This window comes from Lycorma delicatula, chromosome 4 (genome assembly GCF_047948215.1).
Source record: "Lycorma delicatula isolate Av1 chromosome 4, ASM4794821v1, whole genome shotgun sequence".
Classification (NCBI taxonomy): domain Eukaryota; kingdom Metazoa; phylum Arthropoda; class Insecta; order Hemiptera; family Fulgoridae; genus Lycorma; species Lycorma delicatula.
This window is the reverse complement of record NC_134458.1, coordinates 58,907,820-58,929,606: the sequence shown is the minus strand read 5'-3', so window position 1 is coordinate 58,929,606 and position 21,787 is coordinate 58,907,820. Positions and strand designations below refer to the sequence as shown.

Here is a 21,787-nt window from a genome sequence, read left to right as displayed (position 1 = left end):
TAACTTAACATTCGCAATACAGAAGAATAAGTTTTTTTATAAATAACTAAGTATTTTATACAAGTATACACACATATGCACGTCTGAATGGGCATTGGTTAGAAAAAGTCAACTCACTACATTGGTGGTACATTTTACAATTATTTCCAGTAAATCTTGTTTTTGCTTGAATATTTTTTCATTATCATTTCTTTGAATTTACTATAACAAATTATTAGTCAAAATGATTTTTATTCTGTAAAAACAATAATACACATTAGGCCTCAAAGGTTATCAGAATAAATAAAGATGAAGTTATCATCCTATATTGATTGTGCCTACCAGACAAAAAGCAATATTTTCTGGTCAAAACATTTATATTGAAAATATTTGCAGTTCCTAACAAATACGAAGGTTCCTGATAGAAATTACTAGAAAATAATAATAAATCCAGATAATAATACACCTATTTTCAGTAAACCCTGTTTTTGTTACAAACTTAAAGCTTTCAAATATATTAAAAAGTAATTTGTACCACATCTCATTTTAAAGTTTCTATGATATTATAATTACTGAGACTAGAGGATTTTCTTAACAATTTGACCAGGAAATATCTAGCTACTTTTTTTATAGTGCTGCCTCAGTCAATGCAATATCTTACCTTTTGCACATTCACTGTCATGGCCATCTGGACTATTATTATTTTTTGGGGAAACATATAGATTTTAAGTAACTTTTTTCTTCGAGATAAAAAAGGATAATTTAAAAAAAAAGAAAAAAAATTACAGAAAAGGTATACATTATTCTACTTTATTAAGTAAAAAAATGCTCAATAAAGCAGTAAAAATGTTTTTATCCCTAATTGTAAAAATTCAATCATACTTTTATTACAATAGAACAACTTATATACGAGGTACAGTTCAAAATTAACGGCTGACCGATAACAAAATGAGAATAGTTGAAAAATTAAAAATTTATTAATAGTTTCAAATACATAATTACTTTATTTTTCTACATAATCAACAATTTGTTTCATAGTTTTGATATCATGAACAAGCTTTTTCAAACCCAGTGCATAAAGTTCTGCCGCCTGAGATTGTAACCACTTTGCACAGAAATTTTCAACTCTTCACTTTCATCAAATCATTGAGGCGCAAGCCAATTTTTGAGGTATAGGAAGAAATGGTAGTCACTGGACACAAGCTCTCAGGACTGTAAAGGGATGATAAAAAAAATCTCCCATCCAAATTTTTGAAATGTTTCTGTTGTGCATGCAGCCATGTGTGGGCGTGCATTATCATGAGGAACAATTCTTTATCTCAGCAATCCCTGTGATCAGTTTAAAATGGCACAAAGCAGTTTTGAGTGTCTAACAACAGACTTTGACGTGATGGATGTTCCAGATTCCATGAAATTAATCAAAAACAGTTTTGAGTGTCTAACAACAGACTTTGACGTGATGGATGTTCCAGATTCCATGAAATTAATCAAAAGCACACTCTTTTGGTCCCTGAATACAGTTGCCATGATTTTCCTTCAAGAATGGGCTTGTTTGAATCTTTTTGATTTAGGTGAAGTGGAATGACGCCACTGCATGGACTGTTGTTTCACCTCAGGAATGATGTACGAAATCCATGTTTCATCACCAATGATATGTGAAAAAATTCATTCCCTTCATGGTTAAAGCAGTTGAGAAAAGAACTGCAGATATCAATTGTGATCAATGTGAACACTTGTACCATAAAACTATGATTTTCTCTCAATTCTGCATTCAAACGTTCAACATGATCTTCAGTTCAGACACTAGGCCGGCCAGTTCTCTGTTCATCAAGAACATTTGAACAGTCTTCCTTCAACTCACAACATCACTGCCTTTCTTTTCTTTCATGCACTGCAAAGCCTCATATGTTTCACACAATTGACATAGAATTTCAGCAGCATTATGACCTCTTATGTTTAGAAATTTAATCACTGATCTAACTTCATAACTGGCAGAATTTGTTATTACCACAATCTTAATACACTGTCTCACAAAGACAAACAACAATGAACTGATGGCAATATGACAGTTGCATGTCCAATAGACCACTTAAAGCTATTGTGCATGCATAAACCAATCTGTGCCAATCGCTATTTATAACTCATTGGCCTTTACTTTTGAACGGCGTCTTATACAAAATAATATCTGGACAAGAAAACAAACTTGAATAATAACTTTGAAGCTGTTATTAATCAATCTAATTGAGAAAAATTATGAGTACCAGGCATGATTTGGATTTCCACCTTATCACAAGGTATACTACCATTCCTCATTCTTTGTTAAGCCAACCAACATGCAATTCTGGATATTATAAAAACAATTTCATTCTTTATACTCAAATTTTTTTATTCAGTGCATATGAATATACAGTAATACAACAGTTTCAGACAAGGCAACTTCCGGTAAAAAGAAACAGCTCTACTCATCATTCTTTGCATACTCATAGTCAAACTTCTATTTTACAAATAAACACAAAAAAGAATTTCTATTTTTATATTATCCCATAAAAGTATGTTATTTGAAAACAGAAACTATAGTATGATGAGTTAAAACATATTTTTTGGAAAATTCAATTTTTTTTTTAATTTTTACATAGAAAAAGGTTTCTGATAAAAGATTTCTAACATGATTCTGCCTTTTCTATATTAAAGTTATAAAACTGCATGAGGCAGCAACATACAAAAGAAGACAACCAAAATATTGAAAACTCTCCAATGGCAGAAAGAGAAGTTAAAATCTCAAATTAAAACCACATTTCAAAAATGTGTTGGAATAAATATTAGAAGTAATATGAGAAAATCACTGATGAATTCCTAATAGGTCGAATAAGATCCAGTAAAATATACAGGAGAAATTCAATATTAGGATATGGAGGTTTTACACAGATATTATAGAAGTAAAATACGAACTGAATTAACAATTTTTTTCTTCCTTTTGAAGTAAGTGTTAAATAAAATTATTATTAATCCCTATATTATGGCAGAGAAGTAATTTTTAATTACTCAATAACCTTTAGAACTCTTGACAAACATAAAATGGACAAAGGACACAAAATTTATAAAATAAGATCTATCAAACTAAGCTGAAGATGAGAACAAAGCATTAAAAAAATAAGATACTTATAAGTTACAAGCATTTTTTTTCATTTTACTAAAAATCTATAACATTCTTACAATAATTTTTACAATTTTCAATTGATATTAGTTACTTTTTAATTACTGAAATCAGTTTATTTGTATAATACTCTAATACGTTACCAATATTTTAGTAGTAAATCAATATTTTTTATTAATGCAGTTAATTTGTAGCCTTAATAACAAATTACCAATTAAGAGATAATTGTATTTGTTTGTTTAATTATTAATCATATTATTTTACCAAAATAAGTTTACTACCATAAATCAATTAATCGATATAAGAAATTGATAGTTTTATTCTTAATTACAATTTATAAGGTTCACACAAGCTTCAAGTCATAACACTGCCATTATTTAGTCTTAACTAAATAAATTTATACTGATTAACTTCTTGAATTGATTTCTAGTTAATACAGCTGACATCTACAAAAATTATAAACAAGAACCTCTAGGACAATCGCAACAACCAGCAGTTACTGTAATTTTTGCTACTAGATTACACTTGGATGTGTAGCAGGAGCATAGATTATCTACTAAAAAATTATATGTAATACTGAAAAGAAACAGAATTAATAATAATACTGATCTTTCTCTTTTTCCCTTAAGCCTCTGGAACCACCATAAGGTATTACTTCAGAGGATGAAATGTATGAATGTAAATGAAGTAGAGTCTCAGATTGACCATTCCTGGGATGTGTGGTTAATTAAAACCAAACCACCAAAGAACACCGGGTATCCACGATCTAGTATTCACATCTGTATAAAAGTAACTGTCTTTATTAGGACTTAAACCTTAGAACTCTTGACTTCAAAATCAACTAATTTGTGATGACAAGTTTAACCACTAGACCAGCCCGGTAAGGTAATAATACTGATCTAAAGTAAAGTTTGCTTTAAAGTTGTTTGATATAATTATTTCAATGACTGATGATTTCTAATCAAACAATTGTATTCAAAGGAAATAAATTCAACTCATTCACTTCCATTATATACTAGCAAATAATCATTAATATTTACTCACGATGAGCGACAGCATTAAAAACAGAAACCTGTTCCCGGACATTAACACCATTTATTAAAGGTGGATCTGGTGGTGGTGTGGGAGGTGGTGGTGGAATATGCCGTGTTCTAACTCCTCTTGGTGACTTTCCAGAGCGCAATAATTTCAAGTCTTCAACAAGTTCTTGGGCAGAAATACTCTGACACTGAAAAAGAAAAAACCCAATAACTTTACGTAATATCCAGATAATAACAACTTAACAGCAATTACACCTAATTATAACACAAAATATACAAAAATAAGTTATATGTAATTAAGAAATAAGACTTAAATTGTAATATCTAATTACAAAATAAATCTAACACAGTAAACCCTTGAAGAGATTGCTATCCAGAGGCTTGTGAACTCAACCAAATCAGTTTTTTTTTATCACACATTCTGTACACACCTCATTCATGCATTATTTATGTTGCTACCCATTTCTAATGTGTAAAAATAATTTTTTTTACTAGATTTTAGCAAAATGTATTTTGTCAAAACCATCAGAAAGTTAACAGTATTTACCGTAATTTATGGTACGTTCCTTAAATCCCTAAACCCCTCTGTACATTCAACATGTTGCTACTGTTTTGAAAGTCCCCCAGTATTCAGCAAAGAAATAATTTCTTTACCAGAATTAGTATTGCTGCACTCAAGGTCATATAGGAAATTCACTAACTCTTGTTTTAGTGACAAATTATTGGCTGATGTGATGCACTTAAATTGTTGAGAAATGCTTGGTGACATACATTTGGGTGCATGAACAATGATGCGCAGAGCAAGCAATGCCACAAATAATGAATGTATTTCACAATTGGTTAAAAAAGGACTTGCCTCATAAAGCAACAATGTTTGATTGGGAGAAACAGCATTTTGTTTCTTCTAGCATTTTTAAAGACAGGGTGCTTAGAGGATGAAAGAAGGTGCTAGTGCAAACATCTGTTGCCATTAAAGATTCGATTATGCATTCTTCAATTAGATTAATTTAAATATGAGCAATCAAAATTAACATACCACAGTAAAAAATCAATGAAAATAACAAAAAACGCTTTAAAAAAAGCATTCAAACCAAACTTTGTGAATGAACTATTGGGTAGACGTGGAACAGCACATTGCAACTTGTCCTGATTTATTAGCATGATCACCAAATGCAATGCTTCACACTCTTGTGTGGGACAACACCCTATTGTTTTCTGATCAATGTGCAATTTAATCACAGTTTACAAGCCCAGAATGTGTTTTCTGGGCTAACAAGAATCCTCATTTTGTATGCGAGTTGGAAAGGAAAGGAATCCACTACATGTTATGATATGGAATGGGATGATATTGCAATACTTATTTTGACAATTTGGTTTTTTTAAAGTATATGAATGAAGATTATTTGCAAATGTTGGAAAGATGATTAATACCTCCAGTTCAAGAGAAGGATATCATGGAACTTGTCTGGATTCAGCGAGATGAGGCTCGAGTTCATTCTGCTCTTTGAATGTGTGATTTCCTAAATGAAGAATCTCCTGGCTATGGTTCATAAACATTAGCTGTCCCACTGCAATGGCCATCAGAAATCTCCAACCTTACCATACCAGACAACTCCTTGTGGGAAATAATCAATGGCTATCAATCTCAAAATCAATAAACAACAAATGAAGACTTGCTTAACACTGTGGGGAAAGCCACAACCAAACCACAACTCTGGAGAAGCTACAGTCAAAGAGAACATTTGAGGCTGCATAGCTTTGTGTGTTCAGCACGATGGGGTTCACAGACCCACTAGATAAATAAATTAAATACATACAAATGTTCAAAATATGTACTAAATCCATAAAGTATATTTATCTAGGAGTATGGGCACTTATTTTATTGGACAACTGTATATGAACTTTCAAATTATAAAGTGACAAATTTTTTTGTAGGAACATTCTGTTAGAATCATTTTATAAAAATATTTATAAAATGGAAAACTTCAAAATATCAGATAAGCACAGATTTTTATTTACCTTTTATACTACAAAATTATGCAGCGTTAATGACACATTCACAAGTATTTTCAAGCATTCATTCTCAAAATTTAGTCCACAATTTATTCCTAATATTATAGTAGTTAAAATTGAAAAATAATATGAACATAATTAAGAAAAATGTCTTATGAATACAACATATGTATAACAACATACTGTAAACAAATATACATTGAATTAAAACATTAACATTATCCAACACTTGCTTGCTCAAAATACGAGGCTCGAGTGATAAATTTTGCACACACTAGTGTGCTACACGGAAACCAAAGGTACTATCGAGTTGGGTGTGGCAGCACCTGATAGCTAAAATTCCCCTCTACAAATCTGCGATAGTGCATTGAAATCCGTTTACTGGATTGTTTTCAGTACTAGTTAAAATGGAATCAAGTATGGCCAACACGGTTAAAACAGCACACAGTAATCAAATTTTTAACAGCAGAAAATGTGAATCCTATGAATATTTTTTGTTTAAAAATGTTATTTACAGAAATGAAACTGTTGACAGGAGTACTGTGAATAGGTGGGCATTGAAATTTTGCAAACGTGAAGCTGATAAAATGACAATGGAGAACGCATCTCGCAGCGGACGACCAGTTTCTATGACTGACAAGAAACATCGAAAGGAGATGGATGATTTGCTTCAAAGTGAATGGTGAATCACCCAACACATCCTATTCAGTTAAGCATATTTGAAGAACGAGTAAGCTATATTATTATCTAGCAATTGGGTTGTCGTAAAACCTGTGCATGCTGGGTACCATGCGTACCATTACAGAGGCTCTCCACAAGCTGAAATTTGAGCCTATTCCGCATCTGCCATACTCGCTGATTTGGCTCCGTGTGACTTCCACTTCTTCCCTCATCTCAAGAAGGATCTCAAAGGTAATTATTACACCACCAATGATGAGGTGAAGAAAACTGTGTCCATTTGGATCTAAGAAAGACCGCCAGAATTTTTCAGTGATAGAATGCAAAAACTTGTCGCACGTTGGAAAAAGTGTATCAGTGTAAACGGATATTATATTGAAAAATAAATATTTCATTTTGTAGCTAAGGTATTGCACTTATATTCATTTTTTATTTCATTCCAACATCTCTTTTCACATTCCCATGCTATGCATATATATATATATATATATATATATATATATATGTGTGTGTGCAAAATTTAACAGCCAAGCCTTCTTCCAATGAAAATTTATGTGCGCACACACACACACACACATATATATATGATAATAAAGTCGCGCAACCCAGATGACAACAAATTTTTTTTTAGAAAGCCTTTTATTAATTTACAAAATAATATTAAGATTTACAAAAGTATTACTTACAAGTTTATAATAAGTGCTGGAAATGTCCACCATGATTTTCAATGCATGCATCAACATGTTTTCTTACATTGTATGTGACCTTTTTCAGTGTAGCAGCAGTGATACTTGATATAGTCAATATTTTGATATTTGATATGCTCAATATTTTGTTTAAATTCATTAAGTGTATGTGGGTTGTTTGAGTACACATTATCTTTCAAAAAGCCCCAAAAATAAAAATCAGGTCAGATGAACGAGGAGGCCACAGACCACGAAAACCATCTGGTCGTAGAAATTACATACTACTGTTTGCCGTGTGTGCAGTTGCACCAGCAATCACGTACATCAACATGTAGCAAAGCTATAAACTGCATGATTATTTCTTGATACCATTCAGCTGTGATGGTCTCTGAAAAAAATATAGGCTTGACAATTCTCTTGACAAGATACATCACAAATGTCTGTGAATATAATGGCTGAACATGAAACACATGTGGGTTCTCTGAAGACCATATTCTGTAATTTTGACTAAACTTCTAAACCACCAATAATACTGCATTTGTGTCTCCTTATCTGGTTCTTGGAGCACATAATTTCCGTTAATCCACTACAGATGTAATTTTAGAACTTTAGAAGCCTTACTAACACTTCCATAAGATAGCCCAATCTGGTTAGAAAGTTTTCAAAGAGACTTTTTTGAAGAACAAAGAAGTGTTTCATTTATCATCTGCAGACTGTTGTCAGTTAACCCACCGGGTTGGTCTAGTGGTTAACACATCTTTCCAAATCAGCTGATTTGGAAGTTGAGAGTTACAGCGTTCAAGTCCTAGTAAGCCAGTTATTTTTACACGGATTTGAATACTAGATCGTGGATACTGGTGTTCTTTGGTGGTTGGGTTTCAATTAACCACACATCTCAGGAATGGTCGAACTGAGAACGTACAAGACTACACTTCATTTACACTCATACATATCATCCTCATTCATCCTCTGAAGAATTATCTAAACAGTAGTTACCGGAGGCTAAACAAGAAAAAAGAAAAAAAAGAAAGACTGTTGTCAGTTAAAATGGACGATCGGTATGCTTAAGGTTATGCACACTACCTGTATCCCAAAAATGATTAAATGAACGACAAACAGATAGTGGATTTGTTTGGCACGTTAGCATCTGGAAAAAAGCATTTAAAATATCTTCTTGACACTTCGCATATGATTTTGATTCGTAGTAACTCACAATAAAGATGCATTGTTCTTGTGTAAAAGACATTGTTGCTCAGATTAAAAAAACTGCTTGGTGCCATGCCCACTGTTGCCCGAAGACATGATCTAGCAGCGCTACAATACACTATTCTGTCATGCAAAAAATTACCCTAATTAAAATATCTTTAACCAATTTAAGTATCATTCTGTCAAATAATGTAGTATTCTTTAGCACCTTTAAGTTTAAAGCAAACAACAAACAGACAATTGTAAATCCAACTCAACACAAAGCAAATGTGTGTAGTAATGAATCTTCGTGATCTACATAGAACATTTAAAACCATGCCCTTATTTTACAAAGACATTATAGGCTATGCTACATTGTTTACTGCATTGCATCCATTATCGGTTTCCAAAGTACCTGTACCAAAGTTCTAAGATAAATTCCAAGAGAATGACTTACCAGGTTGCTATGTACATGTATATGCATATATGTATTTGAAAGAAATCAAATTATCTATATTACAAAAAAAAATTTGCCATCTTTTAATCTGGTGAACAGTAAAAGTATTCTTTTAATAAAATCTCCAAATATATGATAGTCTTGTACACATGCAAAAAACAGCAGCACAAATACCAATATATTGTCCATACACAATATTTCCAAACTGGCAATATATATCACGTGACCAAAGCTATGTTTAGTCTAAGAGGAAATTTTACCTAAAGATCAAAACAAAATTTTCTTCATAAAACCAAATAAAAATACAAAACTGAAAAGTTTTTTTTTTGTCTTCAGTCATTTGACTGGTTTGATGCAGCTCTCCAAGATTCCCTATCTAGGAATAAATTATAAACACTTAAATTATCAACTGAAAAGTACACACTTAAAAAATAATCATTTGCGTTAAAAAGACAACAAAATAAAAGCTTCAATTTAACATGTTTCTCAAACCTATGGTTGCAAAAAAAAACTGATCTATATTATATTAAAATTTTTAATAAGTCAGATGATTTATTTAATTTTATAAGGGACAAACATTAATGCTCAATATAATAAGATACATTTTTACATAATATACACTAATTTTCATAAGCCATTCTCAAGAAATTTGTCTCCAAACTCAAGCACACATGATTTTACACACATAAATTTACTGTACCTTTATTTCTCATTAAAAATACAATTAGAAAAGTTTTTAAATATAACAAGTCTACCAAATGCATCACAAAAAATAGGAAATATTTTAAAATATTCTCTTGAAAAATAACTACTCCATGCGTGTAATAAAAAAGCAGTGTAAAAATATTGTCATTACAAAAAAATCTTTGACGAGTTATAGTTTATAAAACAAATACTTGATGGAAAAAACTGTTTTATACTTTATTAAACCTTGGTATTTCTGAGCTACAGTTGAAAGTTTCAATCTATTTATAGAATACCAGTAAGAATATGGTAAATTACATGTAAAAAGTAACTTGTTTTTTTGGTTTATTTTTATAGTTGTGTAATTTATACGATATATAACTTCATTAATAGTTTCTATAAAGAAAAAAATCAGTGCTTAATTATATTTAAGAACAAATATTTATCTATTAATTTCAGAGTTTTTTTTAAATTTTTTTCAATAATCAGTATAAAATTGGTGACCAATTTTAAAAAAGAAAATATTTCTGCTTTTGGTAGTTAGGAAATTGTTTTTTAATTCAATTATGAATTTTGACAACATTAATATGGTACATATATAATTTTATAATTTCAATTAACAATAAGCAGTATAGGAAGAAAATTGTCAAGGAAGCAATCTCCACAAAAATGGTTGGATGCCTCTGCTAATTGATTGAACAGAGTAGAGTTATTTCACATAAATGTGCAATACAGTGCTAGCATCAAACAGATCTGAACAGCTGTTTTGTTGTAGAGCAATGACAGACAACTGTATTCTTTTCTAACCAACAGCCATAATTGCCTGCAGCTTTAACAGAAATTTTTCTTTCCGTCACAAGCCTTTTTCAATCCTGTTAACTGAAACGATCAGTTTGTTAACTGAAATCAAGTACATACCATAAGTGTTATTAAAGTATATAATCCAGTGCAGAAAAAGAGCTATTACCTTTACAGAAAGGAGAAATACCATTTTTTTTTTTTATAATAGTTACTATATTAAAGCTGATCACAGATTTTTTTTTAATCTTAAACAGATAATTCTTAAATAAATTGAAATACTATTTTTTTTTATATAATCTATTAATGAAGTTGTAAACAGTTGAAATCATACTATCACAAATTAAAAACATGGTACTGACTGTTCCATAGCACAGCATAATTTTCCCAAATTCCTGAAATTTTCTTTTATAAATTTGAACCATCAAGAATAACTCATAAAATAACAAGGTTTAATACAATATAAAAAACAATTTTTCTCATAAAGTTTTTTATGAAACACTTTATGAGAAAAGTTGTTTTAAAAGTTATAATTTTAAGAATTATAATCAACACTTTAAAGACAAATTTTTTCTATCATGTGACTACTATAATTGATTAAAGTTATTCATACCTGAAATATATGCATTTCTGATCTGGAGTTGAGCTGGCGTTCCTCTCCAACAATAAAAACCAAAATATTGTTATATATTTCCATCGGATCATGGCTCGTGAAAGCTGTTGGTTCATGGATAAGTGCAGCAGGAAATCTCTCCATGACCGCCTACAGCACAAAAATAAAAAATATAAAAAATAATAATTTTAATAAAACCTGCACCATTCTATATTATATAACTTCTTTTATTTACTAATATCAAAAAAAAATAAATAAAACAATTATATATATATATATATATATATATATATACAAATAAAATAAACAATGGAATGTTGTCATCAGGCATTATCCCCCATGACAATACTCTGCCGTACACTACAGCTGTAACAAAGAAGCTCCTGCAGCATTTTCGTTGGGAAGTGTTTGATCACCCAACATACAGCCCGGACTTGGCTCCATCTGATTTTCACCTCTTTGTTCATATGAAACGCTGGCTAGGAGGACAACATTTTGGCACAGACATCGAGTTGCAGACCAGCATAGAAACATGGCTGAAAACACAGGCGGCTCTGTTCTATGATGAGGGTATTGGAAAGTTGGTACCACACCATGACAAATGTCTAAATTGGAGTGGCGACTATGTAGAGAAATAGCGTAACTATGTATATACTTGTTACAAATAAAAAATTTTTTATTTTCATTGTGGTTTTAATTTTGTGACCGATCGGACCTTGAAAAAAAATAACCTTTGTATTTCCTTAGTGCACCATGATGGTGCTGAAAGAGTCCTAATATGAAGCTAGGAAGACAAATGACAAATGCAACACTACAGCTTGTAGCCATTCCAAAAGAGGGCTATAAAAAACATTTCCTGCAACAGAAAGGTTACATGTGTGGAGTCACAAGAGAACTACTTCAAAGGATTTCTAGTTTCTTTCCATGACCAAATGGTTTGATATTTTTTTTGTCATCCTCGTACATTTAATCATCTGTCACAGCTGACAAGCACCCACTAAAATATAATCACTACTAATAAGACTTTTACACAAACAATTGTACAATTTGAAATACTTGTACTATTAAACCGTATTCTTTTTCAAGCAATTTTTTTAAGCAGAGCACAAAATTTTACATACATATTCTGTTCATCACCAATATTTAAATTTTGATGATGTCACATGCACAAACACACAACACATAAGTACACTGCTGTGTTATTGTTTGAGTCAATAAATAAAAATATGCTGGCCATACCGTGAATGATCAATGCTGCCAACTTTAGAGAAACAAACTGTGACAGAGAAATATATTTCTCTGCCAGATATGCATACAGAAATGGATATTTCATACAGGAAGCAACAATTCTGAGAACTTTTTGACACCAGCTTATATGTTTCAAATTTATTTAGTCTTGACCCAACATTATATATCCCTTACTTATTCAATTTTTGTTTACTTATATCCCTTACTTATTCAATTTTTGTTATAAAAGTATTTCATTTATTAATACACAAAGTCTGGCCTGGCTATGGAGTTCGCCATTAACTGCAAAAAGCATAAATATTAAATCAACATCAAATCTATTTTTTATGTTCAAATCTAGATATTTTAACAATCATAAGCACAATAATATACAAACCCCAGTTTCATAGTCCATAATAAGAACCCAAGAACGATCAAGTCGAAGTTGCATTTTTTGAGACCAAATGCCATTTGATTTTTCTAGCTGAAGAAGTCTCCTCATACCATCTGCAGGATAAACAATCCCAGTTTCTTTTGAAACTGTGAATGTAGCAAGATGTTCCATAACATATGTTGGACTTTCATCTCCGCTAGCACTTTGCTGCCCATCTGTATAACATAAAAAAAGAATTTAAAAGCACTGTAATTCACAAAAATAAAACCATGTATAACTTGTAACGGAAAAAAAAAGAAAAAATTAATTGAATGCTTAAAGCCTTATTCAATACGTAGTTTATTCAAAAATCAGCAAATTAATTTCAGTTGTGTGTTTTTAATAAAACAGGTTCAATGAACAGGAAAATTGGTTTCATTAGTCTGTAAATGTACACAATCAGACATCAATATAATTTCACTATCCGACCAATAACAGAATAAATTTTTCATTACTAATTCAAGACATGTAGAAACAAAAATAATTAAAAAACATAATGCAGACCTGATGAGCACTTATAAGACATTTTGAAAAAAAAATATCCTAAACACTGGGAAAAACCATTGAATACAGAAAAATAACCTGAAGCAATATTGAAATAATAAAATAAAACAACCATTTTGTTATAATTGCAATATTCATTCAAGGAAACATAAATTAATAATGTATTTTCTTAAAACTAAAAATAGCAGTTTCTAAAAACTTTATATTTAAGTTTTAAATTTTAAAAAGTATTTAAGTTTTAAAAACAGCATTTTTTTTGTAATAATTATAACTACTGCTTTTCTCATCGTGTTGCAAAAAGAAGGTACAGCAGAATGGAAGAATGTGCATTTAGAGAAAAACAAAAACAATTGAGGAATTACTGTAAGACAACTTTTTAAGCAAAAAGTCGAACTGTAGCTTTTCTAGTTCTCAGAAATAGCAGTTAAAACATTTTAAAATTTTGTAATAACCTATCATTTTTAGTCACAATAAAAAAAAGTGATTGTTTTCAAATACAGAAAAAATATCTTGATGTTTTCCATTATCTTTCAAAATGGGATGTTTTTTATTGATTAAGTAATGAAAGAAATATTTATTTTTCTTTAACTTTTGTTTTTTCTGTTTCTCTTTTGTATTCTTGCTTTTCTATAATTTTTAAATCTTTAGGTCTTAGGCATTTAGATGACTTTTCTTCACTATCCTGCACTTCACTCACTGTGGCAAATACAATGTATAAATCTTTTACATCCAGCAGAAAGTGTACTGTATATCAATTATGGATGCTGAGCTCTGAACTTCAACTTTTGACTACTTTTCTTCTGAGCTGGATACTGGATAATAAGATTCATTAGCTTTATTTGATGGAGTGGGCGAAACATGGTCTATGAAAAATTATGACATAACAGCTTAAGGACTTATGATTATTAAAATTAATTGATGCATAATTTAGTTTATAAAAATATAATATTAACAGCAAAAAAATTGGGGGAAAAAATCAGGTTATCAATATCATGCTGATAAGTATTTGAGAAAATCAAAATGTTAAAACTTTCTTATAGTTTCAGTACTCATATTTCTCAACTGAATGAATAAATAATATATAAATTTCTCTGATAATTTTATTTTCTGTCATTTCAATATATGCATATATATTAAACAGATTTTATAACAAATGTTATAGAAGTGCACGTACAATATTTTTTGCCCTTGCATAGAAATTGTTACTTTCTTCAGACTGCAAACATTATGTGATGTTAATCATTACCAAAATTGATGGCGATAGCAAAAATGTTGAAATGCTTAATAATCATCATCAATAAAATCCTCAAGGATATTTCCAAACTTCTACTAGTAGAAACAGAAAATTATATCGCTAAGACTTTGAATAATGTCTCAGGCATTATTAAATTAAGTAAAACAGGCAACCTCAATAAAGTAAAAATAAATCATGAAATAAAAATATAAACAAAAGTGAACACTCTTTATAAAATATAAAACAAAACTTCCAGCCTACACTTGCTATTAAAGATCAACCTTGGTATCAGAGCCATATTTCTTTTAAAACTGTGTTCTACAGTAGTTTCTTAGGCAAAAATTAAACAAATGACCTTAAAAGTCAGATTCTCTATCATTTTGAATGGAAATACATGTGCCTGGTAGAATTTTTTTTAAATTCTGAATAAAATTTATATCAGTTTATGCTCAGTTCAAACAATTCGATTACACAAACAACTTCAATTCATTTTCTGAGTGTATTATAGGAAATATATGCTTATATATACTGTTTAAATCAAAAATATAATCATACATCATTTAGGTTTATACATTAACTGAGCCTGTTCATTTAAAAACAATTCTTTTTCAAATTGCTGCATTCTATAAGTGTTATTTCAGTAAAACATAAACAGTTAGTTTAGAAACACTTAACACAGAAAAAGACCCTATTCAAAAGAGGAGATGATAAGATTGCAAGTGCTTATATAAACTGATAAAGTTAAAAGTTATTGTTAAAAAAAAAAAAACACTCAAAATTTAGTGTTCTTATCAACAAAACTTATACATTTATATTTAATTTGTAAATGTCTACAACAATTTTAACAGTTAAAATTTTTTTTTAATTTTTAAACATGCACTACAAAAAAATAAAATAAACAGCTGCAAACTAATCCGTCAATAATGGAATTCCAAGATGTTAAAAATTATTTCCATAATCAACAGTTTTTATGACAGGCTAACAAGTAGAATACATAAATAACTTAATCATACCTTAAAGTAGTTAAATAGCAAGCAGCTTAAACAAAATAATATTTAAACAATTTCTGATTTTGATAAATAAAAACCTCTGTAATTCTAATTTAGAATATACCAGTAGGTGTAGACAGAAAGAAGTTAACCATTTCAAGAAAATATGGTGACAAAATTTTATTTTGGTAACATAGAATCAAATGGAAATTTACTTTCTCATTTATCTCTTCTAAATCATATTATGTAAAAATAAAACTAAAAATAGAACAGCATCTCACGAGAGCACTACAAAAAAATTAAAAATAATAAATATTTAAGCAAAATAACTCCTCAATACTTAAAATATTTTTTATTAATATCTAGTAATGTTACAAAATATTAGAGCGAAAAAGAGGCTGATAATTAGGTTCAAAAGACTTTTAGAAATAAAAGCACCATTAATTTGAAAGGGTCATTTAAAGTTATGAGTATGTTTCTAACTAAAAGTACATAAAGCACTGACTTGAAAGCAAACAGCATTAAGTAAAATAATAAAAAATTGTTGAAGTCCAGACAAAATTCAACATAATGAGATAAGTGAGCGTACCTGTGAAACTTATCATACTGAACTACAATCAGAAAAATCAATCTATAAAAATTATAGTAAAATAATAAATGTGTTTATTAAAAGTAGAAAGATAGGGAATGACTAACAGAGATAGAATAAATTTGCAGATTTATACTCTAAATTAAAAGTAATTTGTGACAGTTTCATTAAAAGCAACACACTCAATCTAATTTTAACTTATAAGCAAATAAGTTACATAAAAAAGAAAAAATGTTCTAAAATAAATGAAAAATGCTTGTCACAAATGATACACAACTAAGTTATGAAAGAAATAATTCTTTAAAAAAAAAAGAAATATCATTAAATGTAAAAAACGGTTAGTCACATTCTAAACAGAATGACAAACTAAAAATTATTTATTGTGTAATAAAGCACTTATGAAAAACTTAATGATATCATTATCACAACTGCTGTTATTTGATTACGATAAGAAAAAGCTGTTTATAATTCAATTTTTAATGACAATTAGCCGATATCATTCTTCAACAAACTGCGTTTAAATAAAAGTATAAGTGATTTTTAACAACGAAAAAAAATTTTTTTTCTAAATTTGAATGTTTCATGAATACTGTAGAACTTAAAATTTTATTAGAGCTTAATAACAGATTAGCATAAATTAAACTAAAACAAATATTGCATGTTAAAAATCCTCTAATAAAGAAGAAAATTTTGGAAAATGTCATAGAAATAACATAAAAGCATAAGAACAAAATTATAATAAATACTGTGACCAACATGTGATTGTTTGGGAAGGTGATGAGGATTGATGATTTAGGAAACAAAACTGAAAACAAAAACAATAACTTGAGGAGACAGTGTGTTCATTGCTGTATATTAAATATATATATACCTTTATGTTGGCAGCATTAATCGCTACATTCAATTTTAATCAATCTATGACATCACTTTCAGTCTTTACCAAAGTCATACTTTGTTTACTGTAATACTTTGGAGTGTAACTTTAAAAGATTAAGAGAACTTAGTATTGTTTTTAATACTTTTTTCTATCCTCTATTTTGTTATTATAATTTAAAATTTTGAATTCATTTATCAACTGTATCTTTATCAGAACAATTATGAAACTGCACATCATACTTAATTACCATCCTGTAATATTTGAAAAACATTGTGGAACACTAATGAAGTAATAAATGCAATGTAAAACTTTGAACTACTCAAAATGAATTAAGTAATTTTAAACTGATTAACAGCATCACAAACATAATAATTATATATTTAATAATTATTCTATTTTATTTTAATAAATACAAGAGAATACCTATATCAACGCAATAACCTTTAACATGGGTTTTCCTGCTGACACAATTTCTTTTCATTAAAAAAATTATGATCAAAAGCCAACCATTCATATTATGAATTACATCATGAAATTCAAATGACTCAACTGTTAATGTATTAATTTGTGTACTGTACTAAGACTGCTTGCATTGAAGTACAACAAACTGACTGGCTAAGATTTATTTCCCAAGGAAAAATGACAACAAATGAAGAAGAAAGGTGATAACTGATTTGGTGCATCTGTGAATAGAGTTACAAGTTATAAAAAATAGATGTGGAATAGTATGAGTTTGGGATCGACTCAATGATCTGAACATCATTATTTGTTTCTATTTTTTTTTTTTCATTTTATAAAGAGCATAATTTAAGTTGTGTTAAAAATAATATGAATGAATTAAAAAACCATATTACACATAATTATAATAAAGAACACTCGTTTTTTATTCCCCAATTTCACAGTAACTGACCAAAAATTACAGTCAAATATCTCTTTTAAGACTACGCAAATTTTTCCAGTAAATTACATTACAGATGATATTATAATAATATGTTCTTTATTATTATCCGATCTGTAATTACATTACTTTAAACGCACACTTCTTTTTTCAGTGATTGCAGATTAGAATACTTAATATGATTACTTAATATGTGGGAAACAAATGAAACTTTTTTTCTCAAAACAATTAATACTGTTTTAGACATAACTAGTAAACAAACCATGATTTCAATCCACTGCATAAAATGAGAAATTAGCAATGGATCAGAATTAAAATAGCAAGATATATACCAGAGGTCTAAAACAGGCAGAAGAATAAAGAAATTTGTGGCATAATCTTTTAGAGGCAAACTAAGCCAGTAAGTCATAATTTAGGGGATAAGTTAATTTGGTAGTAAAGGGATGTACAGAGGGTAAAAACGGTAAAGAAAGGCAAAAATTTAAATATTAAAAAGAGAACTGAAAAGTGCAGGATGTAGTAATTAAGTTAAAATTAAATATTAGCATAAAACAGAAAGGAATCCAAAACAGCGTCAAAAGTCAGATGACTAACAATACAAAAACTTCTTCTGAAAATAACAGAATAAATAACATCTAAACACAATACACAGTGAGTTAACTTCAGATAGATTTTATTTAGAATATTTATTCATATTAATTAAGTGCAGCTCAAGAAATTTAAAACAAAAATTATTAAACTTACCAGTAGAAGAATACCCATTTGAATGCATGCTGTGATATGGCATCATCAAATTATTGTAGTCACGAATACTAGAAGAAAAAAGTATAAATCCTAAAATAAGTACTAAATTATAAACATAGAAATACAAAACAAAAATGAATAAAACTACACTTATAAGCAATCTTATAACATTTACTCAAAAGTAATGTTCCAAGTATTGTATCCTTAATTTAATACTTTTTTCTATTTTCATACTGTACATCCACTTACGAGTATAGTGGTGCAAAATGAAAAAAAATAATAAAAATTCAAGAAATAACTAATTAATGCAGATTTTTCAGACACCTCTGCTTACCATATCTTTATAACATATTTTGCTATGCAAATATAAATAACCAATTCGAAACAGTATATTACTTAAAATAAAATATTACAATACAAAAAACTTACTTATTAAATAAATCAAAACAGGAATCAGACCGTTCACTCACAGTAAGAGCAGGCATTATCCCTCTCCCTAATTAGAGAGAGAAATATTCTCCTGGAACATAAAATAGATATCATTAATATGTTTCAATTTTTTTTTTTTTTTTAACATTTGAACTTTAATGCATTCAGTAACGTTTTAAGTGGATAATCAATTTTTAGGCACAACATACACAGCATAAAAACTTTGTTTTAATACATAAAGTTCCTGAAGTAAAAGATATTAAACAATATCAGTTAGAGCTTAGATATTTGCTAGTGTATGAAAACAATCATCATATTCAAATAATGTACAACTAACCATAAAGTTTCAAGCTATGAATGGCATAACCATACAAAAACAGAATATCAGTTATAATAGTATAAAATTGAATTATTCTCTATTGCTTTTTTATTTTTTCAAGTTATAATTTACCTTAGGACTGAAATCACAGCGAAGTTGTCATTATTTAAAAATAATTAAAAACTAGTGGCTTTTAACACAGTTTTCATAAAGACCTTGCAACAACTTTTTTTTTATTCCCTACATTATTGAAAGTTTACAAGTGTGTGTGCTAACAATTTCAATGTTTATGTTTATGTTTGCAAAATTATACATAACTGCATGGATTAATTAAAAATTTTATAAATATTAAAAAAAATTTATTAAGTTTTACCGTGTTTTGTCATGCTGATCAATTTCTTTGAAATGTTGTATTTTTTGGTGCAAGGTAAGAAGCATCAGGGTCAACATGCAAGATATGAAGCAAGGTAAAAAAGCAATGTTAGGTATTTTAATGACATATGATAATAAAAATAGACCATACTTTTTCAGTTTGTAGAATAAAACTGAATATACACATTTTTTAACAGTTAACATTCTGTTAATATAAATATAAAACCAGTTTGAAACAATTTTAAAAAACCACATTCTAAATGCAGAGATATGGTTACAACAGATCACTTGGGGGAGGCTAGTGTGCAAGTACCTCCTTCAACAAAGGAGCTCTCTTTTAAACTTTGAAATTTTACATAACATTTCATCATCCTGATCTATGAAATTAAACATTTTTACATAACTAATCATATTAAATAAATGAAAATTACAACTTAAATTTAAAATTTCAAAGAAAAATGTTGTACAAATTTAAAGACCGAAATAAATTATAACATTAACAGCTAACTAGACTAACACAAAATCAAGTATGTCACTGTCAACTGTTCATCACAACAGCAAATTAGAACTAATTCTACTCATTTATTATGCTGCTGAAAAATGTTAAATGTAATTAAATAAGTTTACTAACATGTAAGAATATATATAAATCTTTAAACACTATTAACATGAAAAAACTACTAGAGTACACATTTTTGACAATATAGAAACATAAGTGTAATAAATTCAATAAAACTACTCTCCTGTGAGTAAACACAAAATACAAGTACAAAAATAAGATGGGCAAACAAAATTATAATTCAAACGTAAAAGGCAATGTTCTGATGCCAAGGAATGCAGACCCAATATGGAATGCCCGTACCGCACCCAATGACATAAACGACCATGAGAGGCAGGAATGTAGGGTGGGGAGCGCTAAAGAATTCCATAAGTGTAATTATTAAATTATTTATTTCTAATAACACTACTTTCTGAGTCAGAAAAATCATATAGATTGATATAGTTTGATCCAAATGTCAAACTGACAAATAAAAAAGCAGGTAGCCATAAACTCATGACGTCTGCCCCATAATAAACTAATTAAGGATTCGGAATGATCAGACAAAATACACTGCAACAATTTAAAAAAATGTATATTAAAATAATAAAAAAACTAGAAATGCATACTCACAATAAATACACGTTTCATTTTCCTCACATCAAAAGAAACAAAATTAGTACGCAAAAGTATTTCTTCCCACTTAACAAATCGCACAATTAATAACTGCAATCAAAAAACGTTCACACTAATCTCTATAATTCGCATTCCGCTTCACAAATAACGTCAACTCTTCTTTCATATTCAACACATTGCAAAAGAAATAAAAAAGAAATAGAAATCTACAGGTGCTACTCAACACACTCGCCTCGTCAACCACGTAGTCACGCACCGCAATAACAACGAGAGAAACAGGAATTAGAAAGAGAGAACGCACACGAGGAATGCGAATAACACTTACTGCGCTGCATGTATCTCATCGTTACCAACATCACAAACAAAACTATGTAAAACTTATTCAAAAGAGAAAGCCGCCAAAGCTGAAAGTTATAAGTTCCTCGAAACCACTGGCAAATACGTAATCCATACTAAGAAACAGTCGAACACAGTACTAAATTGTTTACAGGTACTAACAAAAGGACCGGAATTGGCTTCATCTGCATATGGCATAAAAATAAGAAAATTTTTAAAATATTAATAGTTAAGTGAATATCAGGGTTTAAAGTTCCCCGCAGTACTTTCAACCTGAATCCACGACAAATACTACACATAAGTATTCATGAACAAAATGGGCCGCCTGTTTTATGGACAGGCAATATATGGTTAAGTTCACTGCCCATCATCCAT

General features: G+C 29.3%; 1 protein-coding gene across 4 annotated transcripts in view; it reads right to left on the bottom strand.

Annotated features, from left to right (window-relative positions):
- The window catches only part of LOC142323434 (epidermal growth factor receptor kinase substrate 8-like), an 81,383-nt gene extending 60,020 nt beyond the window's left edge, over positions 1-21,363 (bottom strand). For 2 of the 4 annotated variants that reach the window (XM_075363044.1, XM_075363041.1), the window contains exons 1-6: positions 21,074-21,363; positions 19,212-19,302; positions 18,783-18,850; positions 12,912-13,123; positions 11,288-11,437; positions 4,178-4,361 (exon numbers count right to left, since the gene is read on the bottom strand). In XM_075363044.1, the coding sequence (XP_075219159.1) occupies positions 4,178-4,361; positions 11,288-11,437; positions 12,912-13,123; positions 18,783-18,850; positions 19,212-19,267 (670 nt within the window). In that variant the 5' untranslated portion in view covers positions 19,268-19,302; positions 21,074-21,363. Of the gene's footprint in view, positions 1-4,177; positions 4,362-11,287; positions 11,438-12,911; positions 13,124-16,263; positions 16,393-18,782; positions 18,851-19,211; positions 19,303-20,533; positions 20,662-21,073 lie in introns of those variants that run through there. The other 2 variants (XM_075363042.1, XM_075363045.1) reach the window with 2 other exon arrangements.
- Between the last annotated feature and the right edge of the window lie 424 nt (positions 21,364-21,787).